Source organism: Chelonia mydas, chromosome 8 (genome assembly GCF_015237465.2).
Source record: "Chelonia mydas isolate rCheMyd1 chromosome 8, rCheMyd1.pri.v2, whole genome shotgun sequence".
In the NCBI taxonomy this organism is placed as follows: domain Eukaryota; kingdom Metazoa; phylum Chordata; order Testudines; family Cheloniidae; genus Chelonia; species Chelonia mydas.
In genome coordinates, this window is record NC_057854.1 from 32,050,638 (window position 1) to 32,072,716 (window position 22,079).

Below are 22,079 nucleotides of genomic sequence, written 5' to 3' on the forward strand. Positions count from 1 at the left end.
CTCTTCATATAATGGGAGCTTCTGTTGGAAAAACATGTCATGGAAATATGTTTTTTCTTCGCAATTTTTAAAGGGCGAAACTGTTTTCTTGGATACACATTTTGAAACTACTTCTGTCAACCGTGTGACTTCAAGAGCCAATGGCAAACTGGATTTGCATTGTTTTGCAAAGATTTGCATAAATGATTGTGGCTGGGATTTTTGGGCACCCAATTCCTTAGCTGCCTTTGAAATTCCCTGTGTATTCATATATATGCATAAAGATGCACAAGCAAATGTAGAGGTTCTTTGTCAACATTTGGCCCTTTAGGTCAATGATATGAACGAAACTTTTCTTTTTTTAGTAGTTGATAACCTGCAGCAGGTTTCATTTTTTAATAATTATTGCTTTAGAGTGTAATTAAAGACAGCAAAGTTGGCATAGGTTATGATTTTTAAGTCTTTTTTTTTCTTAGTTTGTAAGAGTTCTGCATACACAGTTTTGCAGTAAATACATCTTAAATGTACTGGATTCATCCTGAGAATGATCCACGTTATTGCTCCCATAAATATTCCAGTGGCAAAACATGACCTAGTGTTCGTTAACAGCATGAATGGGAGAGATTCCTACTATTGGTAGAGTTGTGGGGGTTTTACCTTTTTTTTTTTTTAAGATACTGTCAGTTTTCACTTGTCTGTTTGCTGAAGAATCAGAACAGTATATAAGCGTAAGAGATGTCTTATTTGACTTACTGACTTTTCTGGCTAACCAAACCAAGGGCTGGCTTGATTCTGCAGTGTGTTGAGAAGCCCCCAAGTGCCATTTATTTCAGCAGGGACTGAGATACCTCAGCATCTCTAAGATCAGATTCTTAGCTTAGTTAGCATCTTCTTTGGTGGTTGACAACTGATTTTAAGAAAACTAGTGAAATGTTGTAATTCCTCTTGTTTTTTTTAAATGTTGCATATAATTATGGGTTATTGTCTTGGGGGGGAGGGGAAATAAAAGTATTCAAAATCCAGAAGCACTGTAGAATAGTTTTATATCCTGTAACTTTCTCTTTCTGTCTGTGAACCAAATGCTTCTCTGAAGATGCCATCCTGCAGGAGTCTCACCTTTCAGAGTTCAGAGGTTACCTTTTTGTGTGTGACAAGTAGGAGTTCTCTTGCATCTTATTTTTTGTCTTTTTTTCCCCTAAGGCAAGATTATCTTAAATTGCATATCTTCCACACCCACATACCCCTGGGAACTTCATCTTCCATGCAATCAAAAGGAGAGTTTTTATACTCAGGCTGGCATTTAATGACCAGTAGTTGGCCTAACTGGCCCAGTACACTCCTTCCACTACCCTTAAAGGTAAAACAAGCAAACACAAAAAAACCCTGAAGAGCTAGGGAGTTACTTCAATGTCACACTTAGGAGTGAAGAAGAATTAGAAGTAAGAATTAAAGAAAGGAGAATTAAAAGTAAGGGAATTCCTTTCTGCCCAGTGTGGTCCAATTTAAGGCCCCCAGCTAGCCAATTTGATTGTCCATTGGCAACCTCTCTCAGTAAGGGCAAATCCTATTGACGGGCTGCCACTACAAAACAGCAGTATTTCCTCCATCATCCTAGCCATGTGGTACTATCTGGAAAACCAGCACCATTTATTGTTGAAAACTTTTACTTTAATTCTAAATATCGTTTAATTCATTGGCTCTTTTGCGACTAAAATATGTGACATGAAAAGTAATTGCTTTGGTTAATAGTAGATCATCATTTTTAAAGTTCATATACTATTTCTGTGCTGTATATTTTTTCAGAAACACCATATTTTTAAGAGATGTGTATTTTAATACTTTGTTAGCAATTTGTATCATTCTTAAAAATTATTATATAATTATGCAAATTAAGTTTACAGCAATATTCAGATCTCAGCATAATACTGTAAGGGAGACTTTCCTTAACATCTGCTACTTATATTCTCTTAAAAAAACTTGTGAAAATAGATGCTGTGAAGTTCATGCTTCAGAATCACACAGTAAGTTTTCTTATTATGTTCAAATATTTTAGACTCCTTCATAATTTTGTACACCATTTTAACTTGTGATGCACTTATGTTTTGCCAGAGTAAACACTTTCCTTTTTTGGGGGTGAATGATAATTACAGTCTCAGTGACCTTAGATGCCGAACAACTTTCTACACTGCTCTCACTCGCCTCCTCATGGTAGATTTAGGTAAGGTGTTTCTCTTTGATATTTTTGTAATCTTATTAATTTTAGTAACAGAGCTTAAGTCTTCTTAGTGAGAGGTTACTGACACTATTAAAAATAGGTTATGAGTTCAGTACATCTGTTCTAGATGGTGTTTAAAATACTTCACAATAGCTTTTGAGGTTTGTGGCCATTGAAATACAATAGTCTTTTTTTTTATTTGATAGATTTGGTTATAGTAATATGAGTTCTGAAAGTGAGACCAGTAGTTTATTGCACTGAAGGCCTTTTGGATCCATTAGTGTAATTTAGCTACTTATAATGTAAGGGCCTGATCTTGTGACATTCTAAAAAGTTTCACCTTTGACTGACTTCAGTGACTACTCCAAAGACACTGGTTTCAATGTTTACTCTAGCAGATGGTGTACTACTTCATATAAATTCTCAGCCTGTGAGGAATCTCAGCTCTCAGAGTTTGAATCAGAGTATTGAGCAGACACTTAATGTATTTGCTTAATTTTACACACATGAGTAGTCCCGTTTGAAGTCAATAAGATTATTCATGTGCATAAATTTAAGCATGCACATTAAGTGTTTGTAGGATCGGGACGTTAGTGGTTAGCCTGGTTTGCACCAATATATTGCCAATAAACTGATTTTATCCCATCCCTTAAGTAACCAGGAAAAGAATCCTTAGCACCACATGATATTAATTTAGGACTCATCAAGCAGGTAAGACTCCTTTTCAATCTATTTGTGAGCACAGTTTTAGTCATTAGTTTAGTAACAATGATGGGTGGTTACATACTAGCACAGATAACAAATTTACTAAAAGAAGCATATGATTAGTTTGCAAGAAACATAAGTGATGGGCCAAATCTTCAACCAGTGTAAATTGACATGGGTTCCGTAAAGTCAATGGAGCTATACCAGTTTTCATCAGCTAGCCCATTAGATGCAATTATATGTATTATTATTTTTATATATATTATTATTCAAATTACAGTCATAATAGTTCTTTCCCTTAAAGATTTCTGTGCAAAAATTACCATTTGTGAGAATGAGTGTTTGCTAAATTAAGATTAGAGATGGGCAGAAAAGGGAATGTCAGCCTTCTGAGAGAAAGTTGGATTAGAAATAGAGTAGGGTTTGAGGTCTAGGTTTATCTGATAGTGCCATCATTTCATATGAGCAATGCTGCAAGGTTTGAGCTGCAACTGGTGGAACTCTCACAGGTGTGCCAAGATTTCCTGTATCTTCAGTGGTAGAAATTGCTTGCAGTCAGCTGTTCTCACAAATTTGATGTCATTTTGGAATTTGATTAATTTAGTTAATTTTGGAATAGCAGTTTGGTTCATGATGCCATGGCAATTGGAGTTATGAGTCTACATTCAGTCTGGCTATAGTTCAAGGACTCTCTTGAGCTAAGTCAAGTATTACCCTCTAGTTTTTCTAGATGCCCCTAACTTATTCCTGGCTTTTCTATGGGTGGTGGTTACCCTCTTTGTACCCTAAAAATAGTCTTTCCTTCCTGAGGACATTTGGGGCTGTCATTTTATCCTCTTTTCTGCCATTTGTTGTTTTAATATTTGGATATGTTAAAAACAGGAATTAGGCAAGTAAATTGATTTTTCAGGCCCCCACAGAAAGATTTAGCCCGGCAACATATATGCAAAGGTGGCTTACCTCAAAAACTGTCTACACTTGCAATTCAACTGTTTTCAGGACCAGTTCAGCTGCATCCATTGCTGACACCTGTTGTAAGCAGGGGGTATATTTCCTAGTGGAAATCATGCAGCTTTAGTGATTTTCCCTACAGGAAGAGCAGAGAGTGAGCAGAATCAACCCATCTAGATGATAAAAGTCACATCTTCAAAGAGGTGTTGTGTGAGCAAGATGCCATTCCGGTTGATAACTCTAGGCAAGTGAAACACAAGAGAAATGTGATTGCTCAGAAATTAACGGTTCATTGAGATTGGCTTTATTCCTCTATGTTAGTGGCCAGAAAACCTGACAGGAATAGGGCTAGCTGGGGGAAGACCTAAACAAACTTACTGGACTAATACCCTATGGATTTCCATTTGGAGTATATTAGCTTGTCTGTTTCTGACCTTTCGGAGAAACACATCTAGAGAAGTGTACAGAGAAAACTCTGCTTTACATTTGAGAATACAGATGTGAAACATCAAACACACATGAGCTATACTTTTCGTGTGTGTGTGTGACAAATACATGCTTTTTAAATGACATCATTCTTAACCTTATAGAGCTGTAAGCTTTATAAACAAGCAGCAAGTCATCAGTTTTAGTCCAAAGAGAATTGGTCATCATACTAGTCATCCTTTTCAGGCTTTCTAAAATTAAAAGAAGAAAGGATTTGTTAAGGAAGTTTTTCATATTATTGACTTTTAAAAATAATTTACATGGAGATAATATTAAGATGAAGTCTCATGATAAATTAGTGCTTTTTAAGAAATGGAATGTGCTTTTCTGGATTCAAGTATAAAATTCATTGTAAATTAGCCTTTTATAGAAAGTGTAGAATTAGTTATATTTAAACCATTCCCTTTCGAGTGGTTAGAAAAACCAAATCAACCATGGGGGAGAGAGCAGTAATTAGCAGAACATTAATTGGCATTTACTTTAAAAGGCACTTGGTTTCTGTTCAGTAATTTGAACCTTGTTTGAATGTAATTACACTTTGAATGCTCTGTGTGCCCCAGGTTGTATTTCTAATGAAAATAGACTTTTTTGACATTTACAGTTGCACCATTTTGTCAAATGGTCCATGGCCCAAGATTTTTAAAGTAAACTAAATATTCACTTGTGTAAGCTATGGAGTAAAGAAAATGGTTACTGAAACTCCAACAAAGTGCTTTTTTAAGTAAAGGTTTCAGAAGATTTTAATCCAATTTTTCTTTCAATTCTGGATTATCAAAGGCTTTACACATAAATTATAAAAAGCTCCTTCTGGAGACATTGGGTCTGAGTCTCCACTGCCTCTGTGTAGTTATTTACACCAGTGCAAAATGAGTCCCTGCTCAGTGGATATAAAACACTACCAAATAATGTAAACCACAGCCAGATCTACTCAGCGAGATGCCTGCTTGTGAAATGCTGCAGTCTGCCCTTAAAGCATGAAAGATCCACCAGAATGTTCCACTGAAGGATCTTTTTTCTTTCAAAAGGCATAATGAGGCCATAGATGAGTCTAAGTACACGCTAGTGTGGCTTGGATCATCGCAAAAGAGCAATTTACAGTAGTAATTTGTTCATGAAATGGTTTCTTTCTTTTCCAGTTTTTTAAAAAAGCGTCATTATTTAACGCTCATATTTTATATTACATGAATGTGGATCATACAATAATCATACTGATAATAGTGCACGGGGACTTGCTTTCGTGGTTTGATTTTTTTTTTTAACTGAAGTAAAATATTTGAGGAATTTAATGTTTTATAGCTGATTATTTCTGGGCCGCCTAAAAGAGTCTTACTCCACTAAACTTATCTTGAAGACAAAAATAATGATAAAGGTACTTTTTCACTTGGAAGAACCAGTTAGGTTGCAATAAAAAATTACTTAGGTCCCAACCTGTCACACAATCACTGGACAGTATGGCACATGTTAGTCTCTTACCAAGGGCTTGGACAATAGCCCATTTCAGCTGATGGGTTTTCCATTGACTTTAAAGGGATTTGGATCAAGCCCCAAGAGCAAAAAAAGGGCTATAATAATAGTCAGAGAGATATAGGATTACAGATGGCATACACAAACTAGCCAGTCCTATGTATAAATCAAATTCATCCACAAAATGTTGAAGGAAAAATAGGTAAAATGTCTCCGAAAGACATTTTGCAGAAGGACGTCATATTAATTCCTCCATTAATTTGTCAGTTTTTGCCATAACTATTTTCCTCTCTCATTTCTTTTTCCCAACATTTTACCTAACTATGGGCCAAATTCTATCCTCGGTTATGTGTTAATGGTTTCCATTTAATTTGGATGTGTGGGTATATCTGACGGGAAAATGTCTTTAATGATACACATGAAAGGATCCAGTATCTAGTCAGGTTTTGGTGTCTTTCTTATAAACTAAATTTAGGCCTTGATTCTGCAAAGACAAGCACAGAGCAGACCCCTGTTGAATTCAGAGAGGCTCTACACATGTGGGGTTCCAGCCACACAATTTTCTTTTCAGGATCTGAGCCTTAATTTGTTTGTTCTCCTCCCCTTCCCCCCAAATATGAAAATCTATCAGAAAAGTAAAAGTATCTGGGTGATGCATACAATATCTCTGGAAATAGGAAATAGCTTTCAATAACTATGAAACATTATGGAAGGTTATAGAAATTATTATAATTTGTATAACAATTAGTAGGTTCGTATTATAATTTAGCAGAACGTATAACCATGGCAGAACTTTGACACATTTATATAACATTAGTGGGCAATAATTATACAAAAAAATCCGTTTTCATCCCTTTATAGCAAATTTCACTGTTTGAAACATGTCTAATTAGAAGTGTTGTCTGAAAGCTCATGCATTTTTCCTGGTAAGTGTGCAATAATTATATGCAGAGCGGATAGCACCACATATTATTAAGGTCTCTCAACAATTGGTATTACAAGTCCCTGTTTTCATTTGCTTGTTTGGGCTGAAATTTTCTATGTCAGATGTCTGCTTTAGGCTCAATTTTGGGGGAATTGGGGGTTGATTTGGATTGGATTTTTTTAGAAAACTTCAGCTAAAGTGGTTCAGCTGTTTCCAAGAACAGTGCTAAGGAAGAATACATTGTTTTGCCCATGTTAAAAATTCTGGTGACATTTTATTTGAAAGGTTCTGCTGCTTCGGTGTTTTGGAGCAGAACTTGAAATTTAACATGCTGTGGCATTTTGCTGTCCCTGTGAAAATCCAGCTAAATATGACCAAATTATAAGTCTTTGAAGAATAACAGTTTACATGTGCTCAGTAGAGACTTTTTAGATTTTTAGAAGCAAAAATCACGGAGCATTCCTTCCTCATTGAGCATGCTTCATTTCCGTCACAGCTCCTAAACATAACAGGACTGTGCACGCGCCATCACCACAGAGTGACTGAGCATGCACCAGCCCAGGGCTGCAGGGGCAAAGCCAGGCTTTCCCAGTAATAGCTACACCCAGCTTCTCCGGGCTGGGCAGCGGAACTCAGAGCAGGGATCCTCTCTCTTGTGCTCTCAGTGACACACACACACAGTCACCTAGGCAGCATGGAGGAAGAAGCCTTCTGATTCGAAAGCAGAGGGGAGAAAGGCCAGATTGGGGGGAATGAAACAGTAGATTGAGACAAGAATTCTGGTGAGATGGGGACTAGCTTTGGAGGAAGAGAAACTGTTACTGGGACCAGGAGCCAGTTGGTAGGGGGAATGTGAAACTAGGAGTGGTTGAGTGGAGAGGCTGGGACTTGGAACCAGGGAAAGGCAGGCTGGAACTGGGAGCTGGGATAGAGTGGGGTTGGGACTAGGAACCAGTTGCCTGGGGAAGGTGGAAACACTGGGATTGGTTGAGGAGCTAGGGAAAGGGGAGACTGGGACTGACTGGACAAGGAGATGAATTAGGAACTGGGGATGAAGGGCGGAGGGGAGAGGAGACAGAGCTGATGAGCTGGGTTACAGGGGGAGAACTGGGACTGGCTGGGCAAGAAAATTGGGATTGGGTGTGGGAAGGTGGAGAGACTGGGATTGGGGAGCAGAGGTCAGGGCTTGGACAGGTAGCTCAGAGGGGGACACTAGGACTGACATGGCAAGAAGACTGGGACTAGGTAGGCAAGAATGGAACTGGGTTAAGGGGCTAGATTCACAAGGGGGGCGTAATTGTTGCAATGCTGAGCGGTGCAGTGCCTGACTTTCAGGTGCCTTGCCACCTGCTGGAATTCACAATTCTGAGTTAGGTTCCCAGGAGGAGAGGATGGTGATTGCTGAATAACCGCATGGCTGTGGTGCTGGTGGTCCTCCTTATACCCAATAGCTCAGTAGTTAGAGCACTCTCACAGGATGTGGGAGATCCAGGTCCAATCCCCCCACTGCCTAGTGTGGCACAGTGACTTTAACCCAGATCTCTCACCTCCCAGGTGAGTGCCCTAACTCTTGGACTATAGGGCATTCTGGGGTGGGTGTCTCTCAATATTTCCCATGTAAACTGTTCCACTTGGTATAAATACTTGCATATCCCTTGGATCAGGGACTAGAACATGGGTCTCCCAGGTGAGTGCGCTAACAGCTGTGCTGTAGAATCATTTTCACTCTCTCATTGGTCAAATGAATATTTTAAGTATTTATAAGGGGGACCATCGCCACACCACCTGCTATGCCAGCTGTGTTTTGTTTGGGCCTGATCTAGTAGGTTTGCTCTTAATCACCCACTGAGCATGCCTGCTGGATCAGGCCCCACAGGTGCAATAGGTAGGGAAATGCCTTGTTTGTGAATCCAACTGGGGCTTAGGCATTAGCTAGGTGCCAAGTTTCTAGGCTGTGTTGCGACTTAGATAGCTGTATGCATACCCAGAGAAGAAAAATGAGGCACCTAGGGGACTTACCGGTGGAAATTTAGGCGCCTAGGGACTTTAGGTGCCAGCAAGACACACACACACACTTTGTTAAAAGAATATTATTAAGGTTGCAAAGTCAAGCACACTTTTCTATCAGAATTTAGCTTGTCTGTGCAACTTTAATCCCCCCCTTCCCCTGTGTTATGATACAGTCTTTAATTCCATGATCACAAACATTTTTTTATCTGCATGAGCCTTGCCTCATTCACTGCACAGCATGGACCTGTTCTGGGGATGAATCAGGGCTGAGTAGTAAAGGATGAGCCCTGCCTCATTTGTTGTAGAAGTTGGAAGGTGTATAGTGAATGAGTCAGGGAATTGCAGGAAGTGAAAGCATGGTTAATACAGTTGAATGCTGTCCTAGAAAACTGGATTTTATACCTACCTCTGCCACAGAGTTCCTATGTAATAGTAGGCAAGTCACTTAATCCAGACTTCACAAGTGATCACTGATTGTGTATTTCTCATTTCTGGGTGCCCAACTTGAGGCCCTCGAGTCTGATTTGCATAAGAGCTGAGCACTCACAGCTGCAACTAAAGTCAGTGGCAGATAATTTTAATATATAAAGTGCTACAGTCCTAGGTTAACTTGAGCACCAAAATTAGTAGAAACACTTTTGACTGTAATCTTTGTGCCTCCCCTCCCCTCTCACCTCTCAGGGGTATTTGTGAAGCTCTCAGATACTATAGTAAGGAGCAACAGAGAAAAGCCAACAAGGAAATTAATAATCCTATCTTCAGAGCAGGGTTTGAACAGTGCATTAAATAAGGCCTGAGGAATAAGGAGAAAACAAAATATTGAATATCTGTTCATTCAGTGAGCACTGTCCATTCTGTGCACTGAATGACACGGGGGTCCTGTGGAAAAAATAGTATGTGATCGCGTAATGAAAGATTGTATCATATTGCGTACCCACAAGAGGCCAAATTAAGATTGCACGGGCAGCTTAATTCTGGCTTTTTCTGACTTTTGAGACCTGGACTTTGGAACCTCAGAGAGAATAGAAATATAAAAAGGAGAAAGAAACAGAACATGTGGAGAGACACTGGTCTCAGTTTTAAGTCATTTGTGACCTAAAGTTTCTGTCTGCATTTTATGTTCGTTCAATCTGGGTGCCTCAGTAAAAACATTTAAAAACTAAGGGTCCACTTATACTGTCCTGGCCCAAAACTCCCTTTGACATCAGTGGAGGTTTTACCTTCAAATGGACTGTGGAATTGGACCCTAATGAATGGGAGGATGAATGTGCTGTGATGCTCTCGTTTGGTTTTTTTTTAATTTATTTTATTTTTCTGTAGGTGAAGATGAGGATGAGTTTGAGAATTTCATGCTACCCCTTACAGTTTCATTTGAAACTGTAACTCAGATATTCAACAATAGTTTTAAACAAGAAGAGGCAAAGGTAGGTTTATTTCAGTAATAGGGAAAGAAATTATTTATTAGTAAAATAAGCTAATTGTGAAGTAAATGTTTCACATTTTTTTCATCTTTGCCATGTATATGTGTCTATAATTTTCTATATAATGTTGAAATAAAATGGCTGTATATGACTTCCCACAAGTCAATCTCTTACACGTACATTTAGATTTTGGGAATGGTTTGACAATAAAGTGATCTCTTTTCAGCCATATTTATAATCAAAGAGACAGATTTTCCTCTTGTGGTATTTGACCTGGTTCTTGTGTAATACTCCCTCTTCCTGTGTATGTGTTTGTATTTTCTTCATATGTATTAACATATGTATTTGGGGAGATTTGGAAAGATGTAATACACTTGATAAAACACTGCATCTTTAAAGTATTTTTTTTCAAACAAGAATTTAATATATAAATCAAGACTTTATTAAATGGCTGGGCATATATGTATAAATAGGAACTGGTCTTGAAGTATTGCATCCTTAAACTGAACAAAGTGATTAGGATAACTGATAGCTAAATAAGGTTTTTATGTGCCTGTGGGAGCCATATTAGGATTGATTTGACAAGTCAGTTCAGCTGTGGCAACAGTCATAATATCTAACACAACATTATGTTTTATTAGTAAAATTCTTAAGTGTAGCAAGCTGTTTGTGTCAAAACAACAGTATATTTTAGGGGGGAAAGGACGGGCTAAATGGGAGTAGCAGCTTCAGGAATGACAATACATTAGAGTAGTGTTGTGCTAAATAGATTCCCCTCCCCATAATGAACAAACAGTTAACAATGCACTCTAGAGTGCCCATTTCAGATACATTGCGTAATCTATGGAAAGCCCAAACAGATTTGCTATTTTAAAATATGATGGAAACCTTAACAGTGCATCACCATCTTTTCTTCTCGCCCTTTCCTGAAAATGTAAACTGTCATCAAACATGCTAGAAATGTTTGACAAATAATTTTTGTCCTCCTTAGTACATAACTCACATTTACAGAGCATGTATAGTTTATAACCACTTAGATTAAATTAACATTTTAGACAATATGGATAGTCAGCTCATTGCTTCAGTGGGTACTGTGAAAAAGACCACATACCCCAGATTCTGTTTTGGATGTTGCTTCTAGTATTTAATTTGTAAGCTGCTTTTCACATGTTAAATAGAGAGAGTCCAAAAGGGTTTGCCTTTTATTTTAAAAATTATTGATTTTAACAATTAGTTTTAAGAGATCATTTTTAGAATTCCCTTCTTCATAAGAAATTGCATTTATCTCATTTGAGGATTCTATCGTATTTAAAACAATTTTGCTGCAGTCCTGTCTGGTTTGTGAGAAACTCTTTTACTGAAGAAATTTTAATGGAGTTCCAGTGATATATCCCTAAACTAGCAAGTTCTTAACGACCCTGGAAAGTGACTGCTTGATTACACTTTAACGGTATTTGCAAATAAAATCACAAGTAATTAAAGGGAAATCTCCAGGCTTTTGAGCAAGTTTGATGCATGATAACTGCCTGATTCAGCTTCATCTAGAGTAATGCTGTGTAGACAAGAGCTACTGAGATCAATAGCAACATAATGATAGTGGCAGAATTAAGTGAGTAACCTGAGAACTGTGTCTTCAGAATGCATGCAGCTGCCACAAGCCAGGGCCACACAGTGCACTCCGTTCTTCCATCCTAAATGTTCATCAAAAGACGCCCTGCAGGAAAATGGAGTTAGATGCTCTTTATTGCTGATCGTGTCTCTTGCCACATTTATCAGGGAAATTGGATTAGCAGTTGGCAGCTGCAGGTAGACAAGGTTCTGCAGTGATTAAATATGCAGCTTGGCTGCATTTGTTGTGACAGACCTTTAGTAAATTCTACTGTAAGCACCATCTGTCTAATTTGTATAAAGGAAACTTGGTGCTTTAAGCTACTGATAAAGAACTAAATCTGTTGCTCTATCATAAACAAAACTTTTGCTCTAAATTCTTTTAAATATAATTTATGTTACAGCTATTTTTCTATCATGATGAATAAATAATACATGCAAAAGTGCTTTCAGGTACTTCATTGTGCAAGAACTGGAAACAAAAACAGTTCAGTTCTCTTCTTCAATAAAATGTTTAGTATTCCAATCCACAGGGAGGTGACACTGTTAAAATATCACCATGAAAATGGCCCAAGACTGCCAAATTCATTTAATTTGTGGCTTTTACTAGGATTTTCTAACTGGCTGTTTTTTTATATTTCTGAAGTATGCAGCTGAAAAATGATCACAACAAGGGAGCTCTTCCTCATTGAAATACATTTGTGGTTAACAAACCTGTATATAAAACATACATTTAGATTTGTTTTCCAGTAAAATCTAATATAATTGAAGAGGACCTTAGTATTTACCGTGAGCTTTTTTCCATTTTGAAATGAAGGGGGGGGGGAATGATAGTATTAAAACTTCTGTCATTTTTTCCTCTCAAAAATATCTGGATTTGCCCTGACATTCCAGTTAAGTAATATATTGACTGGCTAGACTGAACCTCAGTGGTGCTTTTATGTGAGTTATGACATCCTCAGTTTTGATAGGAATGAATGAAAACTGTATCGGAGGAAGAAGGGCAGTTAAATAGCAACATGCTATCTTTAGCTGGTTCGTAAAAACTCCATACTGTTAAATTATTTAAAATCCTTGATTTTCAGCTAGCACACATTAAAAGTTTTCACACTAAGTGCCAAATGTTGCAAACAGCACTTTAACAGAATGATTTTGCTTTGATCCCTGTAGCAGTTCCTGAATAATTTATCACAGGTTATTGCCTTAATTCTGGAGAGGGATAGAGCAATAAAGGCAGATGAAAACACTCCAGTTGAAACACCTTGGGGCCTGCTCATTCCTCTGACACGGCTCTTTTGTTGGAACTATTTAGAGGTTATTAAGACGTGTCTCCAGAATTAAGAGTATGCTGTAAGGATGAAGACAGCCATCTTAATTCTAAAGACAAAGCACAATGACCCTTCACCTTTTTTTCTTCGTTGTTATTATATAGTAGAATTATGAGGATAATATTATAGCTGCACCCAGTAGTGCCACTGTAGTTAAGGGTCTGTCAGACTTTCCATTACAAACCCCATTTTGGGGGTGGGTGGCGTGAGTGGTATCTCGTCTATTTCAAAGTGCATTAGTCAGAAACTTGGCACCCACTGTCAAGCCACAATTCCTGTTTTGGCTTTTTTCCCCTTACAAATATTTAAATGTTCAGTTCTTTTCCATTTAGAAATTCAGAAAATAATGTTTTTTAGGATTTTAAACCATAATGTCAGAATTTAAAAAAAAAAGAAAAGGGGGGGGGGGAACCTTTAAATTACTCTAAAGTAGACCTACCATTTTTTGGTTTGTGGATGGAAGAATACTTTGAAACAGGCTAGTTATTTCATTAGTATGAAAATCAGTTTATAAGCCAGCATTCTGACTACCTAAAATTCCCCTGCCATTTCTCTCGGATACAGTATTCTTTGCTTCTGAGTCTAAGGTATTGTCTAGTGTTGCTGTGTGCTGCTAAACAGCTGTCACCTTACACCCAGATATGTCTGCATTTCAGCTGTGAATGAAGTGATCCCTTTATATGCTGCTTATATTATTCTGTTACATTTACAAAGCATGTTAGGAACCCTCAGGATGAAGGCCCACAAGGTGCTGTCTAAGTATATAGTGTTGTTTACTATTTTTGTTAACAATTTTTACACCAACTGTCATTTGAAAATTCGTAATGGGCTAATAAACCAGAATATATAGGGATTTTAATCCCTGTTCTGCCACACCTGTGTAAAACTCAACTGCAGTGAGCACAAGATCTTAGGTGAAAGGGTCAGGATTTTACCTGGATACACTATGTGGTTGGGGTGTCATTGTATGAGCAGTTTTGGCATCAGTGTACATATTCAGTATTACTACTATACAAAGTCTAGTTCCAGTGAATAATACTTCACCATTGAGTTTAGTGGGACTTTATATACTAAGAATGTGTAATATATTAAAGATGAGTAGTATATATTAAGAATAGTATAGATAACAGTGTATGGTGTTTATATAATGATAGTAGTAGAAAGTAAATATTCTAAAACCAAAGAAATTCAGTGGTTTTTCTCAAATCACTCAGTTGTTCTTTAGTACTGAAGATCAGTGGCATGTGAAATGACCTGCTGTTTCAAGGCCCTCTGGTAGAAGGGTACTGTGTCATCGCTTTCTAAGTGTGACATGCCCCCATTTATCAGGTGTCTATATGTCTTGCTACCCAGACATTTCCTAAATATTTTACCAGAAAGAATGTTTTTCAAAGAACAGTTGCTTTTCTAAGTCAATGAATATGTACTTCAGGGTTGGTTGATTGGTCAGTTGTGTGTGTATGTGTAGTCCCTGTCTCACAAGCATCTGACCATGGGCTCATTCCTATTTTTGCCTGACTTCAAACAAAGCCAAGTTCAAATGAGGTGCTGAATATCATAGGAGTCTTTCTAGAGACCCCTACTTTTCCTTTGACCTTCATTCCTGATAGTCAGCCTTGCTTATGGACCTTTTCTTTCTGTGGCTACGGTGGGCAAAAGAGCCGAGATCACTCTCGAATCCTCCACCTTCACCTTGCATTGCTGGATGTGGATATATCCTTTTTTGATATTGCACCTTAGTATTGTTTAGTAGGAGATGTGCAGTATGGTTATGAAGTTTTTTTACATAGGCCACACATCAACTAAACACTTATTTTCCACATGGAAGAATAAATATATTAAATGCCAAAATGTAGGTGAATGTCATGTTAATATTATAGTTTTAGGTCCCAGTTCTGCATGATGCTGAGCATTTCTTGTGAGGTAACCTCAACTCAAGTTTATGAGAATTGAGGGCTCTGAGCATCTCGCATGTTCAGGTCATTTGCACGCTCAAAAACCAGGAAATCCAAATGATAAGGTTCTCATAGTAATCTTTATTTACCCATGTTTCACATAGGGCCCAATTTACCCTCAGAAAAACCTCTGCAACTCCCATTGAAGTCAATTGGACTAGTGCGTGCATATCTGAAAGTAGAATTCAGGCCTTGGGTAAGGTAACATTTAGTAGCATAACAAGTAATTTGCAGCACTCCATTCATTATCTGGGTGGGTTAAAGTTAATATGAGATCCTTACCTTTTGCATTTCTGGACTTACGAATATTTACCATTGTTGCCAAATACTACTTTATTGAAAGTTTTATATTTAGTTTCTCTTGAACTAAAATGAAATTTTACGAAATGAAAAAAGATTAGCACGTTAATTCCCCCTACTGGTTTCTCTGTGTGCTTCCACAATTGTTTAGTGAAACCCTGCAGTTATATGGTACTTCATAATGGAGCAGAAATACGAACCACACCTACAACACCAAACTGACACTGATACTGCATATTTTTGTTGCTCAGTATTCCACTAATCAGTATGGAATTTTAACTGGAGTGGAAATTTCATGTAGTGTATGTTTAAAATTATTTTTTCATTCACTTAAAATTTACACTACTTACCTGAAAATTAGTCCTTTATGAGGATTACCACCTGGGAACTTGTAGCTGCTTTTCATTTATGTCTGTACCCCAAAAACAGTTTTAAAATATTTTTACGGGGTGAGGGAAGTATTTTTTTTTTTTACTGTCACAGCATTTACTAAAAATGGGTGAATGGTTTTGCTCAAAATTTTTAAAAAAATTATTTTTTGACTGAGACCTAACTTGGAAAATGATATCAGAAAAGATTTTTTCAGAAGGATATAAGTATATGAAAATAGAGTATAATAGAAGTCTCAGTATAACCATAACAGTATTTTTTTTGAGTATCAATTAGTCTTATACCTTACATAAAATAATGCCAGCTCAAGTTAACTTTTTATTATTAGTATTATTATTTTAATATAGTCATGCAAGAAGCACTTTTAAACTTTAATATGCAGCATTCGTATATTATGTTTTAATTTGCCTTAGTCAAAGGTACAGTAAACTGAGTAACCTAAAATGTTCCCTAAGCATTTTATTAGCATTTACTACCATAAAACTTGGGCAGATTTTTTTTTTTTATAAAGAACCTATGGTTTTCTATAGAGAAGGATTTGAGCGAGACAGTTAAACTAATGAATCAAAATCAGATATATGGTCATTATTGGCTGATTATTACTCCATCTGCTCTGTGCTAACGTGAAAATCAATTACTGTGTCTCTTTCCCACTGACAGCGTATGTTGATCGGGCTGGCAAGAGATCTTCGAGGGATTGCCTTTGCGCTGAACACAAAGACCAGCTACACTATGCTGTTTGACTGGATGTATCCTTATTACACTATGACAATACCAGCTCTGTGCACAGAGGGATACCAGGCCTCTTGCATTAGTTTAATAGTGTGGCACAGTGGGGAAGAGGAAACAAAGCTAAATGAACTAATGTGTAATCAGCTAAAATTACAGCACAATGGCAACCATGCAGTTAACCGGGAGGGCAGCATTTGGAGAGAAACCACAGAGAGGTCACTTTTTCGTTGTATCACATTAATAACTCAGAAAATATATCTAAATGGTTCCCCTTCCCACCCCAAGCCTGTGATGTTTCCATAAACATACGTTGGCTCAAACTCAAAATATAATGTACTTACATTTGGTTAAAAATGACAGCAAAGACTGCTAAAAAAAATGTTGCTTCCCAAGTATTAATCCAGGGGGACCTCTGTATTTAGTATGATCTGGTCTTTCATTTAGCCAATAAGTATCCACTTACGTCAGTTTTATTAATATCATGACACACACACTTGTCTTGATGAGAAGACAACAGCTATATTGCAAAAATAAATGGTAATCTAGAGTTACAGTTTTTCTCAATATGCAAAGATCAGGACTACTGTGTTTGTTTTAATATACTGGTATACTTTTTTACTGCTGTGCTAAAGTATCTAATAATACACACTGGTATTTTGTTAATACAACAGGGAGGTCTTTGATGTTTTTTAATAAGTGTATCAGTCATAAATTTTGTCATTTCAGTCATAGAATCATATTAATCAACTCACTATTCAAATATATAGTGAGATGAGTATAACAGTTTGTATGATTTAGACCTACTATGCATGATTGCTGTATATTTGTTTATTATACTGGTAAAATAACATACAAATACAATATTGTGCTTTATTGAAAACAGGGGGCTTTGAAATGGGATAATTTTAGACAAATGCTGAAAGTTTACTATACACTGATAATCTGTTTGGAGAACACATAACAGTATATCTTTCTAGAATTGTGACCAGGAATATAGTTGAATATGGGCGAAAAGGTAGAAAGGCTGAGCCTGTGTTAGGATCTGATCCAACTTCCACTGAAATCAATGGACAGACTCACATGGGAGTGGGATCAAGCCATTCTCAAGAACCTTGCTTCCTTTCAAGTGAGAGAGTTTGTGAAATCAAGGCCTGAGATAATAAGAGGCCTCATCCTAACTCTTTTTTAAATCAATGGAAAACTCCATTTAATTTCAATAGTAAAAGATGGAGCCACAAACTACTAAAATCAGGATGTAAACATATAAATTTTATAACAGACACTGTCACACTTACATTATTAAACCTGAAAGAAATTTAAAATTCTAAAGTTTACTTTTTATATTTTGTTCAGCATGGGCAGGAGAGAGAGATCACCGGTACTATCAATTTAATTTTCAATAAGTTTCATTTTCTGTTTCCTCTGCATTAAGCCAATGTTTATAGATTCTAAGCCCAGAGGGGACCATTGTGATCATCTAGTCTGACCTCCTGTTTAACATGGGCCTTAGAACTGTTCCAAAGTAATTCCTAGAGCAGATCTTTTTAGAAAGACATCCAGTCTTGATTTTAAAAATTGTCTGTGATGGAGAATCCACCTCTCCCCTTGATAAATTTTTCCAATGGTTAATTATGCTCTCAAAAAATGTGTGCTTTATTTTCAGTCTGAATTCGTCTAGCTTCAACTTCCAGCCATTGGATCATGTTATACCTTTTTTTGCTAGATTGAAGAACCCATTATTAAATATTTGTTTCCAGTGTAAATTCTTACAGACTGTAATCAAGCCACCCTTTTACTGTCTCTTTGTAAAGCTAAATAGATTGAAGTTTTTGAATCTAAAACTGTAAGACATGTTTTCTAATCCTTTAATCGTTCTCGTGGCTCCTCTCTGAACTCTCTCCAGTTTATCAATATCCTTCTCAAATAGTGGGGACCTGAACTGGACGAGGTATTCCAGCAGAGGTCACATCAGTGTCAAAGAAAGAGGTGAAATAACCTACTGTAAGTTCTCTACTCCTGTTCGAAGTGTGGCAATGTTTGCACTGCAAATAGTATAGGGAAATGTATAAATTCAAACAGAGCCAGATTGAGGTATCCTACAAGGAAACCTCTGGGGTTAGGAGAGGAATTCCAGCCAGAGTTTTCCTCAGGTCATTCTATTGGTGGTGATCACAAAGTTTTTACCCCTTTGCAGAATGACCAGGGTCATCCACTGCTCAGAAATCCACAGATCTCCTTGGTACCCTAATGAGCCCTACTCTCCTGTCTGGCTGCTCCTGTGGAACCATACTGCCGGGGGCTCTCCAGCCTGTGGCTATCCCAGGACCCAGCCTTTTTACGAAGGGCTGTGCAAGAAAGGAAACGGAGCCTTTGGTTGTATTATGCAGTTCTCATTTGTCAGTCCCATGTTCTCTCCCTGTGCAAAACTGCAAAGCTCCCTCTGTGGGACCAGGAATGGTGGAGGGGATTGCAGTATAGGGGTGGCTGATCTCCACTCTCTTTCCAAAAGATAGATCCATGCCTGGAGGGTCAACATACCATAGGAATCACCATGCTGAGTCAGAACAATGGTCCATCTAGCCCAGTATCCTGTCTTCCAAAAGGAACAAGGCAATAACATGGATGGACCTATCCTCCATTAACCTAATTCTTTTTTTGGACCCATTTGCTCCATTCCACACCTGAATCCAGGATTGTTTCCATTGTTTTTAATTTCCTGAACACCCGTAGTTAATATTAAATTTCTTTTTTTAACTTTTTTTTAACAAACCCTGGATGTTTTTATTTGGACTGCCAGATAGCATTCCTTTAATTGACCTTAACAATAAAAAGATTAATATATACACAGTAAGAGGAATTAATTTGTCCAAGGCTTTTCTGAATCCCCTCATTTTCTGTATTCAGTTGATACTTTTTCCAAGCATATCTGTACACACGGACACAGAAAATATTCCCCTATCACCTTTGGCTGTAAATAAACAAACAAATTCATGCTTCTGTTCAGTGCATTTAGCTTCTGCTGGGGTCCAGCTCCATCCTCATATTGATCTCAGTATTATAGCAGAGTAAACTGCCATCATGTCAACTCGTATTTACTGGGTCTAAAGGGTGTATACTACAATGGTATGTGTTGGGGGAGAGGGGTGAAAGAGTTTTCTTTTAATTTGGATAGGGATTTTTATACTTAATTAACATTGTAGTATATAAATTAATAACCTTTAAGTGCTGAATTGTATGCGTGGACATGCTACAATTATAACTGCCCAAGTCTAATAGTAACAGTTGTTTTCAAACAAATATTCCCCTGGTTTGAAAACCTTGAAGTAAAACTAACTATAAACAAAAATTAAACTGACTTAGGTGATATTCATTACCTAAACTTAGAGAAATGCAGCAAATAAGCAGTATAAATAGACAAGAGAAAATTGTTAGTTTAGTAATCTAAGATGTTAGTAAGGTAAATAAAGGAGGTTGTTTGGAAGCGTTAATTTTAAATCAGTGGTATGAGAGTTCACTGGTTAATATAATACTTTATCTCAAGTGTGGCTGGAAATATTTTGATTCTAATCTCTTCCCATTGATTTCAAGAGAGTTACACATATAGTGAACTTTTGAGGATCAAACCTTTAATTTTTTAAGTTGTTCCAGTTTTAGGTCATAGTTTTCCTCTGTCTTGTTTCTGATTTTGAAGAAGTATGTGGAATTTTACTTTTGTCCAGTAGATGGCAAAAACGAGCAGAAATGAATTATTTTAAGTCTTTTGGTTTTGTATTTGATCTGAAAACTGTTGTGTCCTATATTTTACCATAGATTATGATGATATTAGGGTCATGATTTGGAGGTGAATTGTCAGTATGCTGAAAGCTGTGTTAGATTGCCAAATAGGGTTGTTTTGTAGCAGGCTTGCTTATACTAATTGAGTTTCTGTAGCAAATCAGGCTCCTTGGAAAAAGGCCAAAGGCTTTTCATAATTGTATTGACAGGAAAATGAATATGATAAATGGTGTTCATTCAGTTGAGACAAGATTTATTGTTTTCCTCTGGGCAAGGGATGAAGAGCAAATATTTATAATAATAGTAAAATTTGTTTAAAAGTTGTATTATTCAATCTTTCAAAAGGCTTTATTAAAATATTTCCAAATATTTTTAAGCAGTTTCCGATGGTTACGTTCAGGATCTTCCCAGAGAATTCCATTAATGAAAGATGAATAAGTAGATGATACAAAAATAAAATAAATAAATATCTTGGATATGAAAGTCATTTATTCTTCCTGAAATATTGATATGTCAAGTTGTCAATGATGATTCCAGTATTACAGTTTCTGAAAGTTTATATGCTTTTTATATTCAGAAATGTGGTTTGTGTAATTTGTAGGGCAGGCCTGAACATGCAGGTGAAACCGTCTATAAAAGCATGTCCTGTTTAGAGTAAAATCAGAATCCATTTTTATTCATGGAGATTATCCCACTAATAAAATATTTTGTTTTGCTATTGACTTCAAGACGATGTTTGTAAGATCTGAGTGTATTACCTGTATTACTCCAGAGTGACAGCAAGCTGAAGTTTAAGTTCCCCGGTCTGTCTGTGGGGAGCTGGTGCAGGATCAGGGCTGTACCCAGCTATGTTGTTACTCTCGATCAGTGTTTCTTAAAACTAGTCGGGTACCCCCTTGGTAAATTTTTCAGCTGTTCCTTTCAGTTGACATCAATTATTTAATGAGCTTTAATTCCTGTGACATAAGCAAGTTTGTAGTAAGAAACTGTCTTGCCGGACTTAAATTACCTTATTAGGCTGACTCAGGGTTTTAGTCAGCAAAGCTAAAGTAGCATTAGTATATAAAAAAGATGGGGATCTGTGTTTGGAGTTTCCTCTCTACTAGTCATTCACACAATCCCCTTTCTTATGTTGATGTTTGTTTGAGAATGTGCCCCTTCTTTATGTGAACTTACAAGTAGGTGTGGAACATTTTGTTTTAAATAACCAATATGCTTCTGTTTTTAATCACTGTTCTAATAAATATCTAAAGATTCATCTCCTGTATCCTTAAAACAATAATTCCATATGCACGGGCAGAGACATTTTATAAGACTGTATGCAGAGGATTAGTCAAGAAAAAATACTGACAATTTTACATAAGCAATAGTGCTTCCCATTTAAAACCATTATAGTTTTTAAAGTATTAAATTTTCATATTTTTTTCCAATTAGTTTATAAGTTAAGTGCTCATTTAGAAGAACTAAACAATCAGTTCTAGATATTTCAGTCCTATATCCACAGAGGCAGTATAAGGTTTTCCTTTAAGCAGCCAGCCTTTCCTCTGCATCCAGTCTTTAGCCTGTCATAGGGAGCCCCTTAGTGCCCTTTGCGTTGATAGATTCTATGATGATGGTCACTTGTGTACATTAGCGTACTAAAGCTGATTTTATTTTATATTGCCCTATTATTATTTATTTGTCTGACCGTAGCACTTAGGAGCTCTAGTCTTGGACCAAGATCCAATTGTGCTAGGTGCTATACAAACCCAGACCAAAAACATGGTCCCTGTCCCAAAGATCCTTTGCTGTTTGCATTTCACTCACCTTGGACAAAGAAAATCAGTTTGTCAGTTT

At 37.0% G+C, this 22,079-nt stretch overlaps 1 protein-coding gene across 6 annotated transcripts in view; it reads left to right on the top strand.

Moving 5' to 3' along the window:
* Positions 1-22,079, top strand: part of RANBP17 (RAN binding protein 17) — a 258,274-nt gene that overhangs the window by 162,038 nt on the left and 74,157 nt on the right. For 4 of the 6 annotated variants that reach the window (XM_037906717.2, XM_043553023.1, XM_043553021.1 and 1 more), the window contains exons 17-20: positions 1,937-2,000; positions 2,089-2,197; positions 10,056-10,159; positions 16,398-16,486. In XM_037906717.2, the coding sequence (XP_037762645.1) occupies positions 1,937-2,000; positions 2,089-2,197; positions 10,056-10,159; positions 16,398-16,486 (366 nt within the window). The remainder of the gene's footprint in view (positions 1-1,936; positions 2,001-2,088; positions 2,198-10,055; positions 10,160-16,397; positions 16,487-22,079) is intronic. The other 2 variants (XM_043553024.1, XM_043553025.1) reach the window with 2 other exon arrangements.